The sequence below is a fragment of the Diorhabda carinulata genome, chromosome 8 (genome assembly GCF_026250575.1).
Source record: "Diorhabda carinulata isolate Delta chromosome 8, icDioCari1.1, whole genome shotgun sequence".
NCBI lineage: Eukaryota > Metazoa > Arthropoda > Insecta > Coleoptera > Chrysomelidae > Diorhabda > Diorhabda carinulata.
In genome coordinates this window covers 17,021,717-17,041,945 of record NC_079467.1, presented here as the reverse complement: position 1 = coordinate 17,041,945, position 20,229 = coordinate 17,021,717, and the positions used below count along the sequence as shown (strand labels likewise).

The following is a 20,229-nucleotide window of genomic DNA, read 5'->3' as shown; positions in this document are numbered from 1 at the left end:
ATAACTAGGTACTTTTAAAAATATGTATATCTTATATGAAAGAGTATTCGTTAAAAGGCAATCGAATTATTATAAATTGGACGACATTATACGCCGTTATTTAGACAGATGCACTTAATTCTAGTCCTACTTGGAATTTAGAAAAAAAAATCATTATAATACCTCGTTAACTTACTTCGACTGAATATTAAATTACAAAACGTAAATAGACGAGTAAAATGTACCTGTCTGTAAGGGAGTTTGGTTTAAACAGAGTACCAGACGTGAACTGAGCCCTTTTAGTACCCATATTCTTTCTGGAAAACGAAATTTCAAAACAAAAACCATAAAGGAAAATAGATTCTTTGCAAATAAAACAAAAGAAAAAAAAAACATTTCAATTCCAAAATATCTTTATAAATAATAATGGTAGTCAGAATCGTTTGAACTAGAGTCATCATTTGATTGAATTATGAAGGGTTGTAAAGAGGGTGATACCACATACTCATCTTCTTCTTTGATAACATGTTCAACACAGTTTTGCCAAAGCTCTTGGCGGTCTGCTGCTATAACTTCACAAGCTCTTCACTCAGTTCTGGAGACTGATTACATTTTCGTAATTCTGATTTTACGTTTGCTCACATTAACTCTATAGGGTTACATATGCAGTAGTAAGAAGGTAGTCTGAGAAGAGTATGACCCTGTTCTTTGCACAGCTTGTCAATATTATACATTTTCTCTAACTAGACCTTTAATAGCAATAAGCAATTCTTTGTTTGGCTATTTTTTCGAATAGGAATATTTTTTTCAGACATAAATGCTAAAATTTGAGCTTTGTTACTACTACTATTTGGTATTTTAAGGAGTTGCCGCGAGTGGTAGGATGCGTTATCTATAACGATTACTGACTGCGGTGGAATGTTAGGTTAAAGCCGTTCATTAAGCCACAGTCTAGAAAATGGCCTATTTAAGCAGCAATTTTTATTATTGTTAACCCAATCGAAATTTACAACATCTTGACTGTCAAACCATATTTCATCTAGACAAATTATGTGTCTATTAGAACTTCGGTAGTCTTTTATCTGACGCAAATAATCTTGTCGCCATCGAACGATCATTGACGATTCGGTTATTGCCATCCGTTTTTTCAGTGTTTAAAACCGCATGCTGACAAAACTTGACGTAATGTTTCTAAACTTGTATAATTGTATTTTGAATTATCCGCTACCTTGTATTGTATTACTTCTAAAGTCATTCATCAAACTGGCGCACATCAGACAGATAGGCCCATTTCGCACCAAGCCAGTCTAGTCCATTCACGTCCTATCAAGTCGAACGCTTTTGAATTGGCAATATGTAATAACTTACCATTAAACAAAGAGAATGTGTAAATCTGGTTTTATAACATGCGCATCCCGTCAAGTCCCAACGCGTCAAGACTTGCCAAGACTTATTGCGACTCAGCCGGTTGAAAATTTTAAGAATCAATCAGTCGTGAAAGTTGCACGTAGAAAATGGATATAGAAGTACTAATTGCATTAGTGCAAGCGAAAGAAGCAATATACGATCCTAAATACCCAAAGCACAGAGATCGGGATTTTATTGCTGCTGCATGGAGAAGCATAGCTATAAAATTGAACACAACTGGTAAGTAACTAGGTTTTATTGCAGTATATTTTCAGGTACAGAACCTTCTGGTGACATGAAATACTCTGTTAATTGTTCTCGGATCTGCATTGCCTTTGAATTTGCTCTGTGGATACTTGTAGGTCTTAAGGATAGAAGTTTAAGATCGATTGAATTTTGTTCCAAAAACTCGGTTTCCAGAAGCACTTTAAATTGAGTTTTCCGTTAATTGTACATCAGATTCTATAACTTTTTGAAATATGCCAAATTTTTGTGTTAATATGCCAAAGGCACTCTCTACGGTTCGCCTTGCTCTGGAGAAACGATAATTGAATATTCTGCTGGGAAAATTTAATTGCCGACGAGCATAAGGTCGCATCAAGTTTTCACTTAAAGGAAAAGCCTCATCGCCTACTAAATAGAAAGGTATTATTAATATTCGTATTAATAATTTTTTCGGAGCTAGGTATATTTAATGCACTTCCTTTAAATGCTCTTCCCATTATAGATTCTGAGAAACTATTGTTTACATCAGCGATGGCCATTAAAACTACAGAATGAAACTGTTTGTAATTGTAAAAATGAGAATTAGCGTTTGGTGGACACTTTATTCGGCAGTGGTTCCGTCGATGCTCCCGATGCAGTGCGGCATTTGGCATATACAATGGTTGCAAAACAGTCCAAACTACTTCAGCCAGTTCTTTTACTATATAATGAATAGTACTGATTCCCATCCAGAACGTATAGCTTAGAGATGTAAACGATTCTCCTGTTGCTAGGTATCTAAAAAAAGAAACAGACGTCGTGTACTTAGGTACTTCATTCCCGTTTAAAAGTATGATAGATTTTGATTCTTTAAATTAATTATCAGTTTAAAAAATATCCAGTTTCTGTTTGTTATTTCAGATAGGCAAAATGGCAAAATTTACGAAGCAATTATATGCGCCAAAAGCGCAAACTGAAAAGTGTCCCTTCTGGGACTGGTGCAAACAGTGTCCCGAAAATAACATGGTCGTATTTTAAGTTACTGTGGTTTCTGGATTCTACATTTCAACATAAAGCAACGTCAGGAAACGTTCCAGAAACCGCAATTCAATTTTTGAATATTAATGAAAGGAGTATCACTGAGTCTCGTTACGACCTTCAAGAGGAAACCCAAGAGTCGTTTCAAGAAATGCTACGAGAGCTTGAAGACGACAGCCAAAAAGCAGGTTGTTCTACTTTTGGTGGCTTAATCACTCACAAGAAGAGAAAATTTGAAGCAAAGGAAGCAGAAAATAACAACTCTCGACAAGAGTTTCAGAGAGAGGAGATGTATCAAGACATTCGTTCGTCACGTTCTACACGTCCTAATGAGTCGTTACGTCGGAGGAAAAGACAAAAACAAAAAGCTGATATCGAAAATGACATCGATAGGCAATTTCTTAAACACCTAAGCGCGATTGCAGATAAAACAAAAGATGACAACGATCCTGATTCATTATTCCCCCGCAGTTTACTCCCATCGATAAAACAACCTCTCCAAAATTTGGAGTTTAGAGGCGAAGTTATTCATTTGCTATGTGGCCAATGATTCCACTAGTGCTGCATATTCGCTAGAAGAGGGAAACAACGTTAACACGTTCGAGTCATATGTACTTCAGAAGCTATAAATGGTTTTCTTTATTTATAATTATATAATATAAATATTGTTTAAGTTACCTAAGTTATACTAAGAATCTTGTTTTATTTTTGTTGTTTCTTTTATAATATTACTTATTTTCATAATAATTACCTAGATGTTTTATTGGAAATGATTTTCTTACTTGAGGAAAACTTTCTTCTGGTGAAATGGCAGTTCTGTAGTTGGTATTTTCTTTTCGAATACGTTCAGCAATCAAATTTCTTAGTTGAAGATACAAATCTGGGCTCATGCGAAAATAGTTATAAATTTTTTTGTGATCATCGAGTAGATCCGGAAAGAGGTAATTGAAAGAACCGAACACTGGTCTTCTTAAATGTATGGCATGAACCCAACAGAAATTTCGTATTTTCTTCCTCTTCCTTCTTCTGTATAATCGGAGTAAAATTATGGCTTGCAGAAGAGCATCCATCTTGTCACAAATTCTTCACAACACTGACTGACTCAGACTCAACAAGCGACGTATTCAGTGCGAAAGCAAATTTTTACGTGACTTGACTGAACAAAACTTGACTAGACGCGAATGGACTGGACTGGCTTGGTGCGAAATGAGCCTTAGTCGTCAAACTGATAGGCATCAGACGGTCAGTCAATCATAAATATAGTAGATATCATATATTCAAGAATAAAACATCGTAGGCTTTAGGCAGACAGGTGACCAGGCGCCAAAACAAATAGACACACAGCAAGCAGACAGACAGTCATATGTCAGATGTCACGTCAAAGATCGGGCTCGAAGAGTTGAGTTCGTGAAATGAAACAATTGTTTTTTTTAAATAAAAACGATTTTATTTGATATGATTTACAATTAACAAATATCAAACATCAGGTAATGAGAATTTGTTTTTTTTTTTAATTTTTACAAACATTTCATATAAATAATATAGAGTATAAGTTATAGATAGAATATAACTTAAAAAAAAATGTAAAATCCGATCACAAAAAAATATACAACTTCAGACTTACGTTCATATTTGAATGCCATTATCACATAGATAAATAATAAATATAAAGTCAGTGAGGAACTTCAATAACATTTCACATTTAGTAAGAAGTGTATAATAAAAACACAACTTAGAAAGACGATTCATGTAACCACGGAGAAATTGTATCGATGAAAATTACAAATAGTTAACAATTTAGAAAATAGACAGAGATAGATATTGAGATCAACAATTAGGAATTAGATGTAGAGATTAAGAGAAATTGCGACAGGAATATAGATAGGCAATCGAGAAAGATAGGAAGAAAGAACCGTGTGGAATCGACACAAATGTAGAGGAGCCTAAAAAGGAAAAGATTTGCCAATAATTGTAACAACAAAGTGACATAACACAGTAAAATAGAATAGAACTAAATGAAAACGGTACGAATCAGAAGCATAACAAAATTACGATGACGAATAACACAAAAAAATTAATTTCCCTTCACCAAGTTTGGTATAAAGAATCTTTGAATTCGAATTTTAACACAAAATATACTGTAATTTAAGCTACATCAAACAATATCAAATTATTGTATACCTTCCACGTACGCAGTATCATCCAAAGTATGTAACCAATTGAATATCATCATATTTCTTTCGTATTTTGATAAGGGTTTCCCCCTTTCCCTTTCGACGTCCCTTATAGTTAACGGTAGATTTTTTCCGGCTCGTTGCTTAACGACTCTTAGCACTGCCGCGTTTGTACTATTAGAAGGGGTTATGGTGGGGCTTTTGCTCGGTGTAGGACTTGATCCTGGTACAACAAGGCGGGATGGAGCCGCTTGTGAATTGCTGGGTGCTACTTCTGTTCCTAAGCTAGCCGTTACCGTCGATGGAGTTACTTCTAATCTATCCAGGTTGAATTCACTTTGAGAAAGGCGTTCAATGGCTTTGTATGTCGTTAATAGACGTCTCCTTATGTAGTTCTGACGAACCTGTGAAAAATTTTCAATTTCGAATAAAAGTAGTATATAGGATATTTCGAAAGAGGTGACTTCATCACTAGGATACATAGAAAACTGAAAAATAATTGGGGTTTAGTTAGTAAAAAACGTTCGAATTCGTATTCAAGATAACATCGACAAAAAGTCATGATGGCAACGATGCCTACAACGTTCCATGCGAGCTAGGACGCCTAACTAAGTATAAGAATTATTATCAAGCGTCTATACTCTTGCTCCTACAGAAGTTGAAGCTAAATCCAAACTATTATCGAGATACTTTATACTCACGAAAAAGAAGCAACAGAACAACATATCAATCGAAATGTATTTTACAGGAAGCTTGGAGAGCTACGTCTGATAACAACACCAACCAACTTACACCAGCGAAAGCGATGGATAGCCATCAAAAAGGAGCGTTTAAACATTGTTCCGATTCAAATTTTATAATCTCATACTAAAGGAAATCACCTTTAACACTGTGTTCCACTTATATGCTCCCAAATAGCACCTAGACGAATGAACCCACCCAGTATACACTTATCACGTACCTCCTCTGTTCATATAAGATACTTACAGCTTGTATCACTAACAGAATTTATAGGTACGCCGGTTTTACAACAAGATACACACTACTTTCGTGGATTACAAGAAAGCGTTTAATAGTGTACATCATTCCTGACTTGTGAATGTCTTGAATACTTAAAAAGTTCATTCAATATTGTAAACTTCTTTTCAACAACGATGAAAGGATGGTGAACAAGTCTACATCAGCAAATCGATTCAAATTCCATCAGTACTGACGAAATACTTTCGTAAAGGAAATGTACCAGGCCCGTTGTGGTTTCGCCTTGCAATGAATCTCCTATTCATCTTCTTTAGATGGATGACATAAAGCTATATGCACCAAATAAGTCTCAAATCAATTATCTTCTCGATTTAACACATCGATTCTTCATTGATGTGCATATCGACTTTGGACCCTACACATCGACAAAGGTATTGCCATAAATGGAAATGTACAGCTACTCAACGGAGAATTAATGGAAAACGAGGTGAACCTACAAATATCTGGGATTTCAAGAGGCTAGGTTATTGGATCACAAGAAGTCAAAATATTGAATCCAGGATCCAAACAAAAATAAAGTCTGTTTTAACGTACTCTTTTAGAACGGAAAAAATCAAATCAGAGATAAATACGAACAATGACGACGAAGAACAACAACCGCCACCTAAAGTCATCCCTCTATTAGAGTAACATAACCCTGAAAAGGGTCAATCTACTTAACTACTTGTATTCTTTAACGGGAAATAAGAAACCTTAATACTACTCGTACTTCAAAGCAAGAAGTTGGAACAATGGCCACAAAAGGTATTAGACCGTAAACATCATCAAGATCTCAACCAGTCGCATATTAACAAAGAACCTTCCTACTAATGACTTCATGGTGGTTATTCAAAATTAAGTTATCTTCACTAACAACTACATGAAAAATGCGCTAGGAAATCCGAACACTCAATCCGATAAATGCAGAAAGTGTCAACAAACATCGGAGACCATTCAACATATAACATCAGCTCGTAGTGTCTTAGCTAATAGTGACTATTTACACGGGCATATTCAAGAAACACCAGGAAAAACTGGTCAAATACTCGGATCTCCCAATTGAGATTAAACAGATGTGGCACAGCGAAAATTTGGAAATAGTTCCAGTTATTATATCAGCAGCTGGTCTCGTACCTAAGACCCTGCACTATAGCAACGCCAAACAGGGACTACAAAATAAACACCTTCACCAAAATCCAGAAGGCTATGATATATGCCTTTGAAGTTGTGAAATCAAAACTTATATTTAAGTATATTTTCTGAATTGAACATTCGAACTGTTTGATTTTGTTTTAAAACCTTCTGTAATAATACGATTTATGACATTTTTCTTCAGAATGACAAACGGTTTCCTTGCCATGTACAACGATTTATTATTATTATGATTTAATATATATAATAATAATCATCCATTAAAAATTCATAATGTTGGTATGTATAATTTAGAAAAAATACTTAAATACAAGCTCTGATTTCGCAACTTCAAAGACGTATAACGCAGAAACGAAAGGTCGTATGAGAAATTTTTTAATTTCACAGCATTATTTTCCCGTTATCTATTCACTCCCAAGTTGGAACGCTCTGTATACGTACGTACATGTATTTATCTTTGTTTTTTTGTATTTTTTCGAATTCATTAAAAAACTATAGTTTGTCTCATTTTTTTTTCATATTTCCCCATTCTTATCATAATAAAAATTTATTTAAATATATTTAAAACCAACTTTTGTCCAGTTATTTTGGTTTTGGTTGATACAATTCCCATTAAATTATTTCGAAACAAAACTGGACGGAAGATTTGAATTTGAAATATGCCGCCAAAAGCAGAAAGGAAACTATTGTTTCCATGTACGTTTAGTAGTACTAATGAACCAAGAGATGGCGCTGAAACGGAAACTCGAGTTATATAAAAGCTATATGAAGAATGCGGTTGATCTATGGCACAAACCGTTTATCTAGCGCTCTCTATAGAAGTTAGATATAAAAACAAATTCATGGGATGTCTGAGCATACATATTCGTAGAAAATTTCATGACAATGTTTCCAGTAGTTTAGACATAATAAATGTATAAAATTAGTTTTTCTCGATAATAAATGAATGCAGATGGTCTAACGAATTTTTTCTACTAAGCAAACTCCAATTATTTTTCAGTTTCCCTATCATATAAAAAGGATCACTATTTTGTTAAAACCTGTATTGAAGTATAATAATTAATAAAAGAGTGACTTTTTAATGCAAAAAAAGCAGTCTAAATAATAAAAAGTACCTTTTTATTGACAGATCGAATGAAATCAGCAGCGGTAAAAGCTGGCGGAGGTGGAGTACCCGCTTTTTGTTGCGCGTTTGACGTGGACTGTCCACCATGTGGAGAAGGCAACTGAGAAGTGGAAGCGATGTCACCTACGGCGACCCACGTAGAACAAGACCTTGAAACAAAATATAACAAATAAAATGTATCCAATTATAATTCATTCAGCTTGGCAAACGTAGGAAGATTCTTGAGATTTTGATGCACCACGCCGTAGACAAGCCAGTCGTACTACATAGTAAATGCAGACGGCGGCAGTTCCTCAAGCCGAAGAAATGTACGCTATTTTTAGGTCGCTACTGCCGACGTGTTCTTCAGTATTTCAACCTCAAATGCCACCGCTTGTAAAATCAGATCTGTGATTCATTTTCTGAACGTTAAAAACGTAAACCAAGTTAAATTTATAAGCAAATCTAAGAGGTCTAACGACAAAATGGGTAAATTTGAAATGTTTATTTCTGAGGGCTACTTCTGTTATAATTTTTTTCCTGAAGCTGAAATATAATCTGTTCGGCTGTTCTTAGTTGCCTACCCGGTACAGATTATGACCGGGATACAACAGGAAGATATCCTTAGCCCTGCTGGTGGAGAATAAAAATAAACTACCATACCCGATGAAGGCAAACACACTTAGAAGACTCAAATGGTCATAGCCAATGATTCGAATCCATTCTTACAGATAGAATGAGAAATCAGAATATTAAAGAAAAACTAGGAGCTTCAGATGTGATGAGATGGGTTGAAGAACGTGAATAATCATGTCGAAAGAATGCCCGATGGTCGAAATAGGTAAAGAACCAGAATACCAAGCACACAAAGACCACTAGGTATACCAAAAAAATATGGTATAAGAGCTTGAGTTTATCGTCTCAAGAATATCTCAAGAGGCGGCTAAATATTGGGAATTAAAGAGAACCGATTTCTATTTAGATAAAAAGAAGTTGTCTATTGATCTACGGTTATACATAAATATTTATTCTGTTATATTATCAGATTAACATCTATTTTACCTACCTTGAAGTTTGATCGAGTCTAGCATTCTCCAATATAAAACCTGATCTCTGTAAGGAATTCAGTGCTAGCTCCGAAACGGCGTTTCGGAGTCCGGGAACCGTTGGTCCGTCATCAGGAGAAGGTAATTGGCTAATATCAGACGTACTGAAACTTTTTTGAAGACCAACGGCCGAGGATAAGGCGGCGCAACTACGAATTAATTCAGTCTCTTCTTCGAACCATAAAATTTCAGGTATATCGGCTGGTCTGTAACAATAGTAAATAGTAAATAAAAGGAATTTAAATTAGAAGATGATAAGAAAAAAAGTGTGCATAAAAAAACTAGAGTTTATTTGAAAGTGTACATTTTATGATAAAGCTCTATAGAGGATTATAAAGTAGAAAAAAAAGTAAATATTAGTATAGTAGTTTTATTTACTTGAAGAAGCAAAAAAATACGATACACGTAAAAAAGGATTCTGCCATCTCCAGTGGCGTGCCAGTCTTAGAATCACTGACATTTGATAGGTCTAGTCGGCCAAAAATCAGTTCGCAAAATGCCGCGGAGGTGGCAAAACATTATTCAATTGGAATAATGGGGTATATATATATCGTTTCTCTAGATGATCAGATTTTTAGACCTACTTACCCATTATGGATCACAATATGTAATAAGGCACTGAGAAAAAGTATGAAAAGATACTTTTTATTTTTTGCTGTTTGTTACCGTGAATTTCAACATTCGAAAAGGATTTAGTTACATCCCGACGAGTCCCGATAACTTTTTTAATATGATTGATTCTTCACATTATGTAGTGAGTAAATATTAAATTAAAGACTTCGATTTGATAAAGACTGAAAGTAGTCGAAACGTAAAAATATTAATATTTATATAATATTTTTACAAAATTTCTTTTAGAATTTTGCCGCTTTATTTAAATCATAGACATAGTAATTCTGACTGTTAAATATGTATATATAAAAGAAATTTTGTAAAAGATATTTTCATTCTTAACACAAATGCAAATGTTGTGAGAGAGTAATAAAATCTACTTACTGCCTTATCATTTGCTACCGTTGAGTCATGCGACATAAAAGTTGCTTTTTTTGTACGATATACGTCTTCCCAAAATCCAAAAGAAGAACTTCTAGGATCGTTTCTGCTCTCGGGACAAACTGGAGGTAAAGACATAGCGAATATCGTGCAAAAATGTCTTGAAATATCAATTTGTATAAAATCGTTCCAATAGCAACCGATGGAACCAGACAGGCAAAAATGAAGGGGCAACATCGATTCTCCAGAGAACAATAAATCAGGAAATTTTGAAGTTTCACTGCATAATACACCAAGAATTGCTTTGTGCCCAAATATTTCCGGCCGAAATAGTTGTGGTTATAAATTTGGTAATAAACATTTTTAATAGCATCCTGTCAAAAGCACACTATCATCACCAGTTTAAAAAACGAAATGGAGACTCAGTATTCCGACTTTCTTCTTCATAATAGAGTGAGATTGCTTTCCAAAGGCAAGATGTTGAAACGTTTTGCTTTGTACTTGAATGAAGTAAATACGTTCTTGAATGAAAAAGACATTAATCCCGCTGGTGGTGGATATCGCAGTGTAATTGAATGAATTAAATCTAATATTGCAAGAAGAAGGAAACCCAGTCTATGTTTTGGTAGAAGATTTGGTTTGTTTTGAAGAAAAATAAAGTCTTTTTGTAGAAGATATTCAGATATCAGTGCAACTGCTGACACGAATTACTTCAGCACATTTGAGGATGAATTTGTTAACAGATTTGACCAATTCAAAATCATCAAAACCACTCTCAACAGAATCTACATTGAGCCATTTAGAATTGAAACTGTATCTCTAGAAATGCAAATGATCGATTTAAAACATAGAGTTTTGTGGAGTGGACAATTTATAGATTTGAAAAGCAAATTAGAAGAGTTCAAGGTCCAGAAATGTACGTACGTAACGCAATAAAAGTGGATAGCTCTGAAAGAAATGCCGCGAGTTGAGGAATAGTCTTCCAGATTGCTTTAGTAAGAGTGCTGACTATCTTCGGATTGACATATTTGTGCGAGCAAGCGTGAATATAATTGAAAGTGGAGTAAGAAGCCAATTAACAAATGCAATCATGTTTGGAACTTCAAACAAAAAGCTATGAACCAAATTTATCCAAACTTTCTAAAACCGTGCCAATACATCGCTCCCATTGAATTTGTTCGCCGGATTGTTAGTTATTGAAGTACAAGTTAGAGTTAATGATGGGTAATTACCAATAATTCCATATAAATATGTACAATAGATATTTTTTTATGAATAAAAGATTAATTGTTTTGTACCAAAAAACATTCACAACAAAAAATTTTGTGGCTCTTTAAAAATTTTGTAAATTGTAATTTTTGGGTCTCCCGACTCAAAAGATTGCCGTCCCCTAACTTATTGCACAAATCCACCTATTGTTTAGCTTAAATGAAGTCATCAACAAATAATATTGATTCTCAATAAAAGATTAAAAATTACCAACGATGATATCATTATAACATCATATTTGTATTCAGCTGTTATTTATATAAATTGAAGCCTTGAACGAAAAACGTTTTGTTTATTAATCAACTCGATTTGCAATTACTTCGATATGTCGTTCATTCTAATATTTCTATATAAGGCTTATAGTTAAAAGAGGTTAAGGAAAATAACGTTTTGCTACTACAATTTTTTCAACTTAAATGCAGAGGGCGTCTCATAAGTAATATCGGTGTTCAAAAGTAAAAATTCTTTTCTCATGACAAACTTTTATTAATAATCAGAATATTTATTTACATTCATTACATCTATTATGTCTTGATGAGGTTTACAGGTCTATAGGCCAATTTTTTTTCATTTCTTGGTCTCAACAATTCCACTTATGATGGATTTGGGTGGGTTTCTATGGTTTTGTGATGTTTGATGATTCGCTCTTAAATAACTTCTTGTACAGTGGGCACTCCTAGGGCAATTTGAATGGTGTTATTTGATACATGGGTGATTCCGTTCTAACTGTGATATTCAATGTCCTGTATTGTTTTTTTGTACTAGTCATTAATTAATAATCAATTAATAAAAATTTTGTGTTAATTGAATAATTCTTAAGATATTTAAACATTATTTTTATACAATATAACTTGCCACTTAAAGAAAACTTATACTACATCACTTGAATGTCAGTACCGTGTCATGTCCATTCCTAGAATTTACCGATAAATTATTAATTTTTTTTGTCGTAACAAATGATTTAAACTAATTACCTTATAAATTCTAATGTTTATGATCAAACTGAGGAAAATTGATGCACTTGTTGTTTAATATCTTAAGTTACCATGTCAGTACCGTGGATAAATGAGTCAGTACCGTGGAACTCAAAATCCGACATTTGTGTCTTGCTCGTGATACTTTGAAGTTGTAGTAAATTCCTCTTAGAGTTTTATTTTTACAGTAAAATAGATGAATAATATGCATAAAAAAGTTAGAAAAGTTAAATTTTAAAATCTTGAAATTTTGAATACAAAAAATCACAGTTAGAACGGAATCACCCACATATCATGGAGCATCTACTAGTTGACGTATTTTCGATTGGAATTTCTTGATTTGGAAGAGTAACCCCATAGGTCAATTTCATATGTCAATTTAGACTTGATGACAGACTTGTAGATAAGGACTTTGTTTTCAAGTGAGTCCGTGGATTTTCTCATTATCACACAATGTAGATTTCCAATTTTTTGTGATGTTTCCGGTTAAATCCAGATGGATTCCTAAGTATTAAGCATTATCTGCTAGTAGTTTCTCTGTTTTTCTCAACTTAACTGGAGTACATGTACCCTTACGAAGCTCGAATGTTAATTTGCTCTCATTTACTTTAATCCTCCGTTTTGGTAGTCGCTCTTGTAATTAGTTTAGATGGACCAGAACATTTTTTGTTGCTGTTTGTGATTTTTGATTACTATAGAGGATGACTGTGTCTTCAGCAAAAGTTCCTGTTGTTGTATACTGTGTTTCTGGTATATCTGATTTATACAGTACGTAAAGTAAAGGGGCCTAGTACGCTACCTTGTGGTACCCCTGCTCCAAAAGGACAAAGGTTCGAACTTTACCTCATTAAATTTCGTTTGGAGAGTTCTGTTGGTTAGATAAGATTTTAGAAGCAGGTAATAGTTTGGGGTAAAAGTTCTTTTAATTTTTTATAGCAGTCCTTGGTGCCACTCTCTGTCAAAAGACTGTTCGATTTCGAGGAAAACAGCCGAGCAGTATTCTTTGTTATCCAGGGTATTGTTTATTTTTTGCGTGAGTCGTTGTTGCCCTGTCGAATGTTTGTGGGGGTAGGTCAGTTATTTTACGTAGAAGTAGTTTGGCCATTGTTGGTAGCCTTCTTATTGGACGTTTGTTTTGTATTTCTGTAGATACAATTACATTACATTCTTTCAATACTTCTCTCTTTGTTTATTGACGACGCAGTACGTTTGTATAATAAATAGTATGGATGGCAATGAATATAATATTCGTGTATTGTTAAGAAACAAAAATTTGAAGTAACCATGGCAGCAAGGCAAATATGTGAAATTGAAGGGGAAAACACAGTTAATAAGCGAAAAGCATAGATTTGACGCTTGAAAATCGTTGGCGCTCAGTCCGTTGTCTGGTGGAATATTGAGGTTACAAGGGAAGTAGTAAAAAACTAACCTAAGTACCAGCGCTTGTCGATTTTCAGATTCCCTTAGAATTCCTAAAGATACTATACATCGCCATTTAAAATCATTAGGTAAGATCTGTATCTAAAAGTTGTCGAATAGTTGCAAAGTAGAAAAGAAAAAAGAGAAGAGATGTGTAAATTCACCTTAACAACTCGAAGATGGAAAATCAATGGTTAGACCAGCGAAAGGTGTGCCGCGAAAATTTTGCAACATAAACCATTTAAAACGTGGACTAAAAAGATGGCATGAACAATCAACAGCACATAGCCTTACAACTGTTCATTGAATAATAGTGTTCTGTTATGTTTCACAATATTTGTAGTTCATTATTCAGCCGTTTAGAATGCAGCATCCTGTTAGTCACTTCTAGTAGTTCAATATGTCTCCACTACGACAGCGACAGCGCTGCATAGCGTTGGCCAAATGTCACGTCACTACGTCAGTAACAGTGAAGTTCTTGTTGTAGTCGGTGCTATTAGTGGAAAGTACGTCTAATAAACGTAAACGATGTGGACATAGCGATGGTGAGACAGGGACTTTTCGTCAATATCATGAAAGCTATTTAGCCTTTGTCTTCACGTCATCTGGTAGAGAAAACCCCAAACCTCGATGCCTAATTTGTGGCGAACTACTATCGAACGAAGCAATGGTACCAAGTAAGTTGAAAAGAAATCTTCTCACCAAACAGCTCAAGAAGCAAGTTATGCCGTGGCTGAGCTAATAGCAAAAAAGATGAAATCTCATACGACCGCTGAGTCAACTATTCTACCAGCGTGTTGTAAAATTGTTAAAATCATGGAGGATTTGGAGAAGAATGTGAAAAAGAGATAAGGAAAATTCCTCTGTCAAATAATACTATAAGTAAACGTATACAAGACTTGTTCGAAGATGTTGAGACACAAGTCAAACTAAAAGCAGCGGATTTGTTTTCTCTATAAGTGGATGAATCCACAGATATAACTGAGAAACCCCAAGCTTTAGCATTCGACAGATTTATAAACGAAAACAAAGTAATTGAACAATTTTTGTTTTGTAAAGATCTTCCTAAAACGACAACTTGACAAGACATTTTTCAGCTAGTACATAACTAATTTATCGCTGCTGATTTATCTTGGAAGTTTTGTTTAAGTGTATGCACAGACGGGTGCCCTGCAATGGTCGGCCATTTGACAGGATTTCTATCACTAGTAAATGAAAATCCAGATATTTTATTTACTCATTGCTTCTTTCACAGAGAAGCTTCTAGTTCTGTCTTCTCTTTTCTCCCCGCTTGAGAATTGAAATCTCGAACCATTGGCAAAGTGAATAATAATTAAACTTGAAGAAAAATTATTTTCAGATTGCTGCTGCCGGCAACGGCAATTAATGGAATTGACGTTCTCAATGAAAGTTAAGGCTAAGTAAATTTTGATACTCGTAAAACTCATTTGGACCATATTTAAGTATAGAAGAAGCATTTTACTGTTTGATTTCGTACCACAAGGCTAAACAATCAATGCATCTGTTTACTGCGAAACGATTAAGAAATTGCGCCGCGCAATAAGCACCAAGCGTCGAGAATCACCGTCAAAAGGTATTGTATTTTCCACGATAGTCCCGACCTCACACTGCGAATATGACAGAAACAATCCTACAGGAATTATTGCTGGGACGTGATTGATAATCCTACGTACTGCCCGGATTTCGCGCCAAGCAACTTTTTATCATTTTCTTACACCTAAAATCTTTCCGTGATGGTCAACGAGCCGAAATAAACATTTTACTATATGATTGAAAAGACAAGCAGCAACCTTCTTCGAAAAAGGCAAATGACGATGAAGTGTTTGAAGTAATGAAGTAATTGAGTGATGCCAAGCTGGAGGGTATTTTTATTGGACGACAAATCAAAAAGTTGTTGGACGATATTAATTTCATAGAAAAAAGCATATCCAGCAAGAAGACTGCATATCAACCTATGAGTACATAATTGACATATATGATTCATAAAAACAAAACAACACATAATAAACAGATGGAACAATGAAATACGACAATTGATGATGGAAAAGGAAATAGTCCCAAACAAATATGACAAAGTTAAATGCAAGGTGGGTGCCTCGAATTCTCAGCGCAGTCGAGTAGAATGTTGTGAGCGATTTTTAGGGCTTTGCAGAGAGGATCAAGAAACTGTGTATGGTAACCGGTGATAAAAATATTTTGGGACTGCGAGAGAATCCTTTTGATTGACTTTAGGGAATCAAATATCAACGCTTCGCTTTCCAAGGCAGGTTACTGTATACGAAAGTAATAGGAAAAATAGAACGAGATAGGGAGAAAACTATGGAGAACAGGGTGAACAAAGCATTAATAAATAAAATAAAAAACAATTAAATTGGAGTGGAAAAATAGTATAAATAAGCTAACAACAGTTTTTGCCACTGACAGAAAACTATAAAAGTACAAATGTAGGATAAGTCAATTGCAATCGTGTAACGGAAAAAATTAGAGGTTAAGAATTCTGTCGCAGGGTCACTGATGAATTAGATTTAAAGGTTTTTGTAGAGTTCTCTATCCATTCTTCTGCTATTAAAAAAGATTTGTGGAGCCCATGCCTTTTTAAGACTACTAATCTAAAACATAAATACTATTTTTTGATATTACTAACCATCAGGGTAGCCGTGTATGGATTCACGAAGATTCACCAACAATGGCGAAAAAGTAAAGATCTGTTTGTGATTAGTGAAAGCAATGAAACTTAAAGTTAATCCTATGATGACAGCAAAAATAATTGACCTCTTGAATCAGAGCGGGTTGACGTTTCATCATCATAATGTATCGACACACACTACACAGCAGACAGTAGAATTTTTCACCCCATTCGCCTGCTTTGGCCATGTGTGATTTCTAATTATTCTTCAATCTAAAGAAAAATTGACGTAGTCGGAGAATGAGATAGTTGAAGTGATTCATACATTTTTTAGACCTTTCCGAAATAAGAAGCTTTTAAGTCAGTCAGAAGAGTGCATTGATATAGGTGCTGATTACTTTGAATATAATGTAATGGTTTTCTAATTTATTTACACACAAGTTAAACACACGGTGTATCTTACTCACTTATCTACTTAATTTATTGGAACACTAACAATAAATACACTAAACTATTATTATCCACCAAACTATGCACTATAACTTATTACTAAACACTTCTACTGATTCTCAACATACTAATTTATTCAAATAAACCGTTTAATTTTCCTATTCGGGTATGTTCCCTACGATATCGTATTTTTTACTGACTACTACTGCTGTCAGAAACTCGTTTATATACACTGTAGTCATAACTAGAAAGTTGGAAATCTCTAATTAGTCGTAAATAAATAAAGAGGCCTTTTAAGAAATTGATTCTATAGAAACGGCCACAACATTCTGTAAACTGCTAATAAAAACAATATAAAGAAATAGCCGCCGTATGTAAAAAATGTTAATGGAAATTGTACCCGGCGCATCTGCCAAACTTAAGATGCTATTAACATAATATTACAGGACCGGTTTGAAAGTCTATGTCAGTGGACGTGCTCGTAACAATAAATAATATCATTGGCTGAAACGACTTGTATGTATTTTCGTTAGATCTCAAAATATGTATCAGAATGTTTTAAAACTAATTTTTGTAACAATGACAGTTTCGATTTTCACGAAAATTCATGTTGTTTAGATCGATTACTGATTATTTATTTCATTACTTTGTTATACGAAGAAACTTGAAAAATATATATTTTTTATTCGTTATATACTAGTTTAATATTAGTTTTTAAATAAATATTAAACAAATCTGTTCTGAATGTGAGTGTTTTCAATCAGGATGAAAGAATTGAAAATGCGTCACGTTATTACTTAAAATTAACAAATAAAAATATGAAAATTTTAATTTACCTGTTTTGATTCCTATTTTCGGGATTAGGACTATGTCCCCTAACGAATTGTCCCTCACATTTATGAAAATTAAGTAGTCTCCTGCCGCCGTGAGCATCCGATGCGGCAGAAGAAACCGAAAACAGCGACAAGTCCGTAGTGACACTCTCGTGACTAGGCGATCTTAAAATCCTGCAAGCAACGCTCAAAACCGGCGTCTGTGGCGTCAATTGTTCACATTTATCACCGTCAGTCGTCATTTTATTTTGTATTGAAACACCGACACAATTAGAGAAAATTTTCGCATGCCGCATTAGAGAAACACTTATCGTTTCAGATGATTTTCATTGTTAAGCGGATTTATACGCCAGCTACGATGCGAACCCTGTAATCGATACAGTCGCCTAGCGCCAGCGCGATGCAGAAATTTCAAGGATTGTTTGATCTTGACGCAAAGCCAAGAGAAAAGTGTGTCACTTGTGGTGGACCCAACTACTCTTTTGATGCTCTCTCCTTCTCATAATACGGTTGGGGGATGGGCTTCGAGGTTGCTGACAGGTAAATTTCACCTTAACTGATTGTTGTGTATGCGTATTGCGACGACCATCGGGTGGAAAAGGGTTAAATAGTCGATATTACTAAATTACTACATTTTTTTTATTGGTGGTCTCTTCTGATTGAAAATTAGTTTTTGAAAAAGGCAATATTCGTCATAGACCAGGGCAGAAGCCATCGAAAATAATAAAAAGTAAAAAAAATATAGTAGAATGAAACTTATTAGAAAAGGCAGAGAATATAAAAAGAATGAAGGAAAAAATAAATTATGGGCGATACAGTTTCGGGTGAGTAGGATGTACGTGAATGATGAACCGTGTTTGTTCGCTGAGAAAAACCACTTTCAGTTGCTGAACTGAATATTTGGATAATATCCATATTATGGATGATTTTCAAATTCTTCCAGAAGGCATATTTATATAAATGCATCTAAATGTTCTTGATTTTAGGTCTATTCTGTTTTAAAATTACTTTTTATCTGATAGTTTTTAAAAGAAAGATAAATTTTGACGTTTCGACTTTTCTTTAAGTCTTTATCAAAATATGATATTGACACTGATAATTTGCTTATTTATATTGATTTATAGATCACCTTCATCATGGATATCAAAATAAGGATAAAATCAACTCAAATTTTGTTCAAATAAGAAAAATTAAGAGGTAATCAATACGATAAAAAAAAATAGAATTGCATTAACGAACCATGAAATATCAAAAAAACATAAATTCAATTATAATGATGCAAAAATTCTTTAAACGGAATCTAATACACGAAAAAAGAAATTTTTAGAAATGGTTCACATTCATAAGAACGAAAAAGCTATAAATGATAAAGAAGATATAAATAATTTAAGTCAAATTTATAGCTCCATATTTGAGATGTGGAAACCAAAGAAAAAATAATTTTTCTTATTGGAATAAAGATCTAAGTTGATTTTATCCTTATTTTGATATTCATGACGAAGGTGATTTATAAATCAATATAAATAAGCAAATTGTCAGGTCAATATCATATTTTGATAAAAACTTAAAAAAGTCAAAACGTCAAAATGTATCTTTCTTTTAAAAACTATAAAAAAAAACTAATTTTAAAACAGAAATTGAGGAAAGTACAGTGGAGTATTTTCTGACGAAGCGATGAGAATATTCTTTATAGGCGGGGAGCCGGTAACACTGAAAGTCCCGTCATAGCGGAATCAAAAATTTTTTATTTAAATAAATAGAACGTAAGTATAGGAATAGATTAAGCTCGGTATGCGTGGATTCCTATTGCCGAAACAATGTGAAAAAAAATTATTAAAAAAATAGAAAAATGTTTTACCGTCATCGCGGATATTAATTTTTTTTTGTATTCGACAGTAAATTTTATTGGCTTTTAGAAAAAAATCACGCAAACCACTTTTTCTTGCCGGAAGGTCTGGCATACCCACTTGAAGTGTGTGATGAGGGCTAAAATTTCTCCACCATGCCGGAAACTTTTTTTTTTTATTTTATTCATTTTTATGTAATTTTTAAAAATAGCTTGGTATGCGCGCTCAAAAACTGCCGGAAAAATCCCGCATACCATCTTGAAGTGCATAAACTATATTAGCATCTACTCCAAAATATACGATGTTCAATATATTTATTTTGGAGTAAATGCTTTTTGTCGAATTACCGTTGTTACATAATTATTATGATCTCGTATATTACATCAATAATAATTATGTTTCTTGTGAAATTTTTCTTGTTGTTGAATGTTTTTTTACATAAATAATATAGTTTAGTACAGGAGAATAGACTATATAGTCTCCATGGTTTCTATTTATTACTTTTCTCTAGTTCAGGTAAGGTTGTCTTTGGGCATTTTAGAAGGTACAAACTATTCTGTTCCTTCAGTTTGCTTCACCTTCAAGTGTCGAATGTTTCGTCATTTCGTTTTCTAT

At 33.9% G+C, this 20,229-nt stretch overlaps 1 protein-coding gene across 1 annotated transcript; it reads right to left on the bottom strand.

Annotated features, from left to right (window-relative positions):
* Positions 1-4,052: 4,052 nt before the first annotated feature.
* LOC130897263 (uncharacterized) lies at positions 4,053-18,591 on the bottom strand. The gene is made up of 4 exons (XM_057806022.1): positions 17,771-18,591; positions 9,143-9,388; positions 8,087-8,246; positions 4,053-5,206 (listed from the first exon to the last, which is right to left on the bottom strand). Exons 1-4 carry the CDS (start codon positions 18,061-18,063, stop codon positions 4,799-4,801), a joined length of 1,107 nt encoding a protein of 368 aa, XP_057662005.1. The 5' UTR covers positions 18,064-18,591; the 3' UTR covers positions 4,053-4,798.
* Between the last annotated feature and the right edge of the window lie 1,638 nt (positions 18,592-20,229).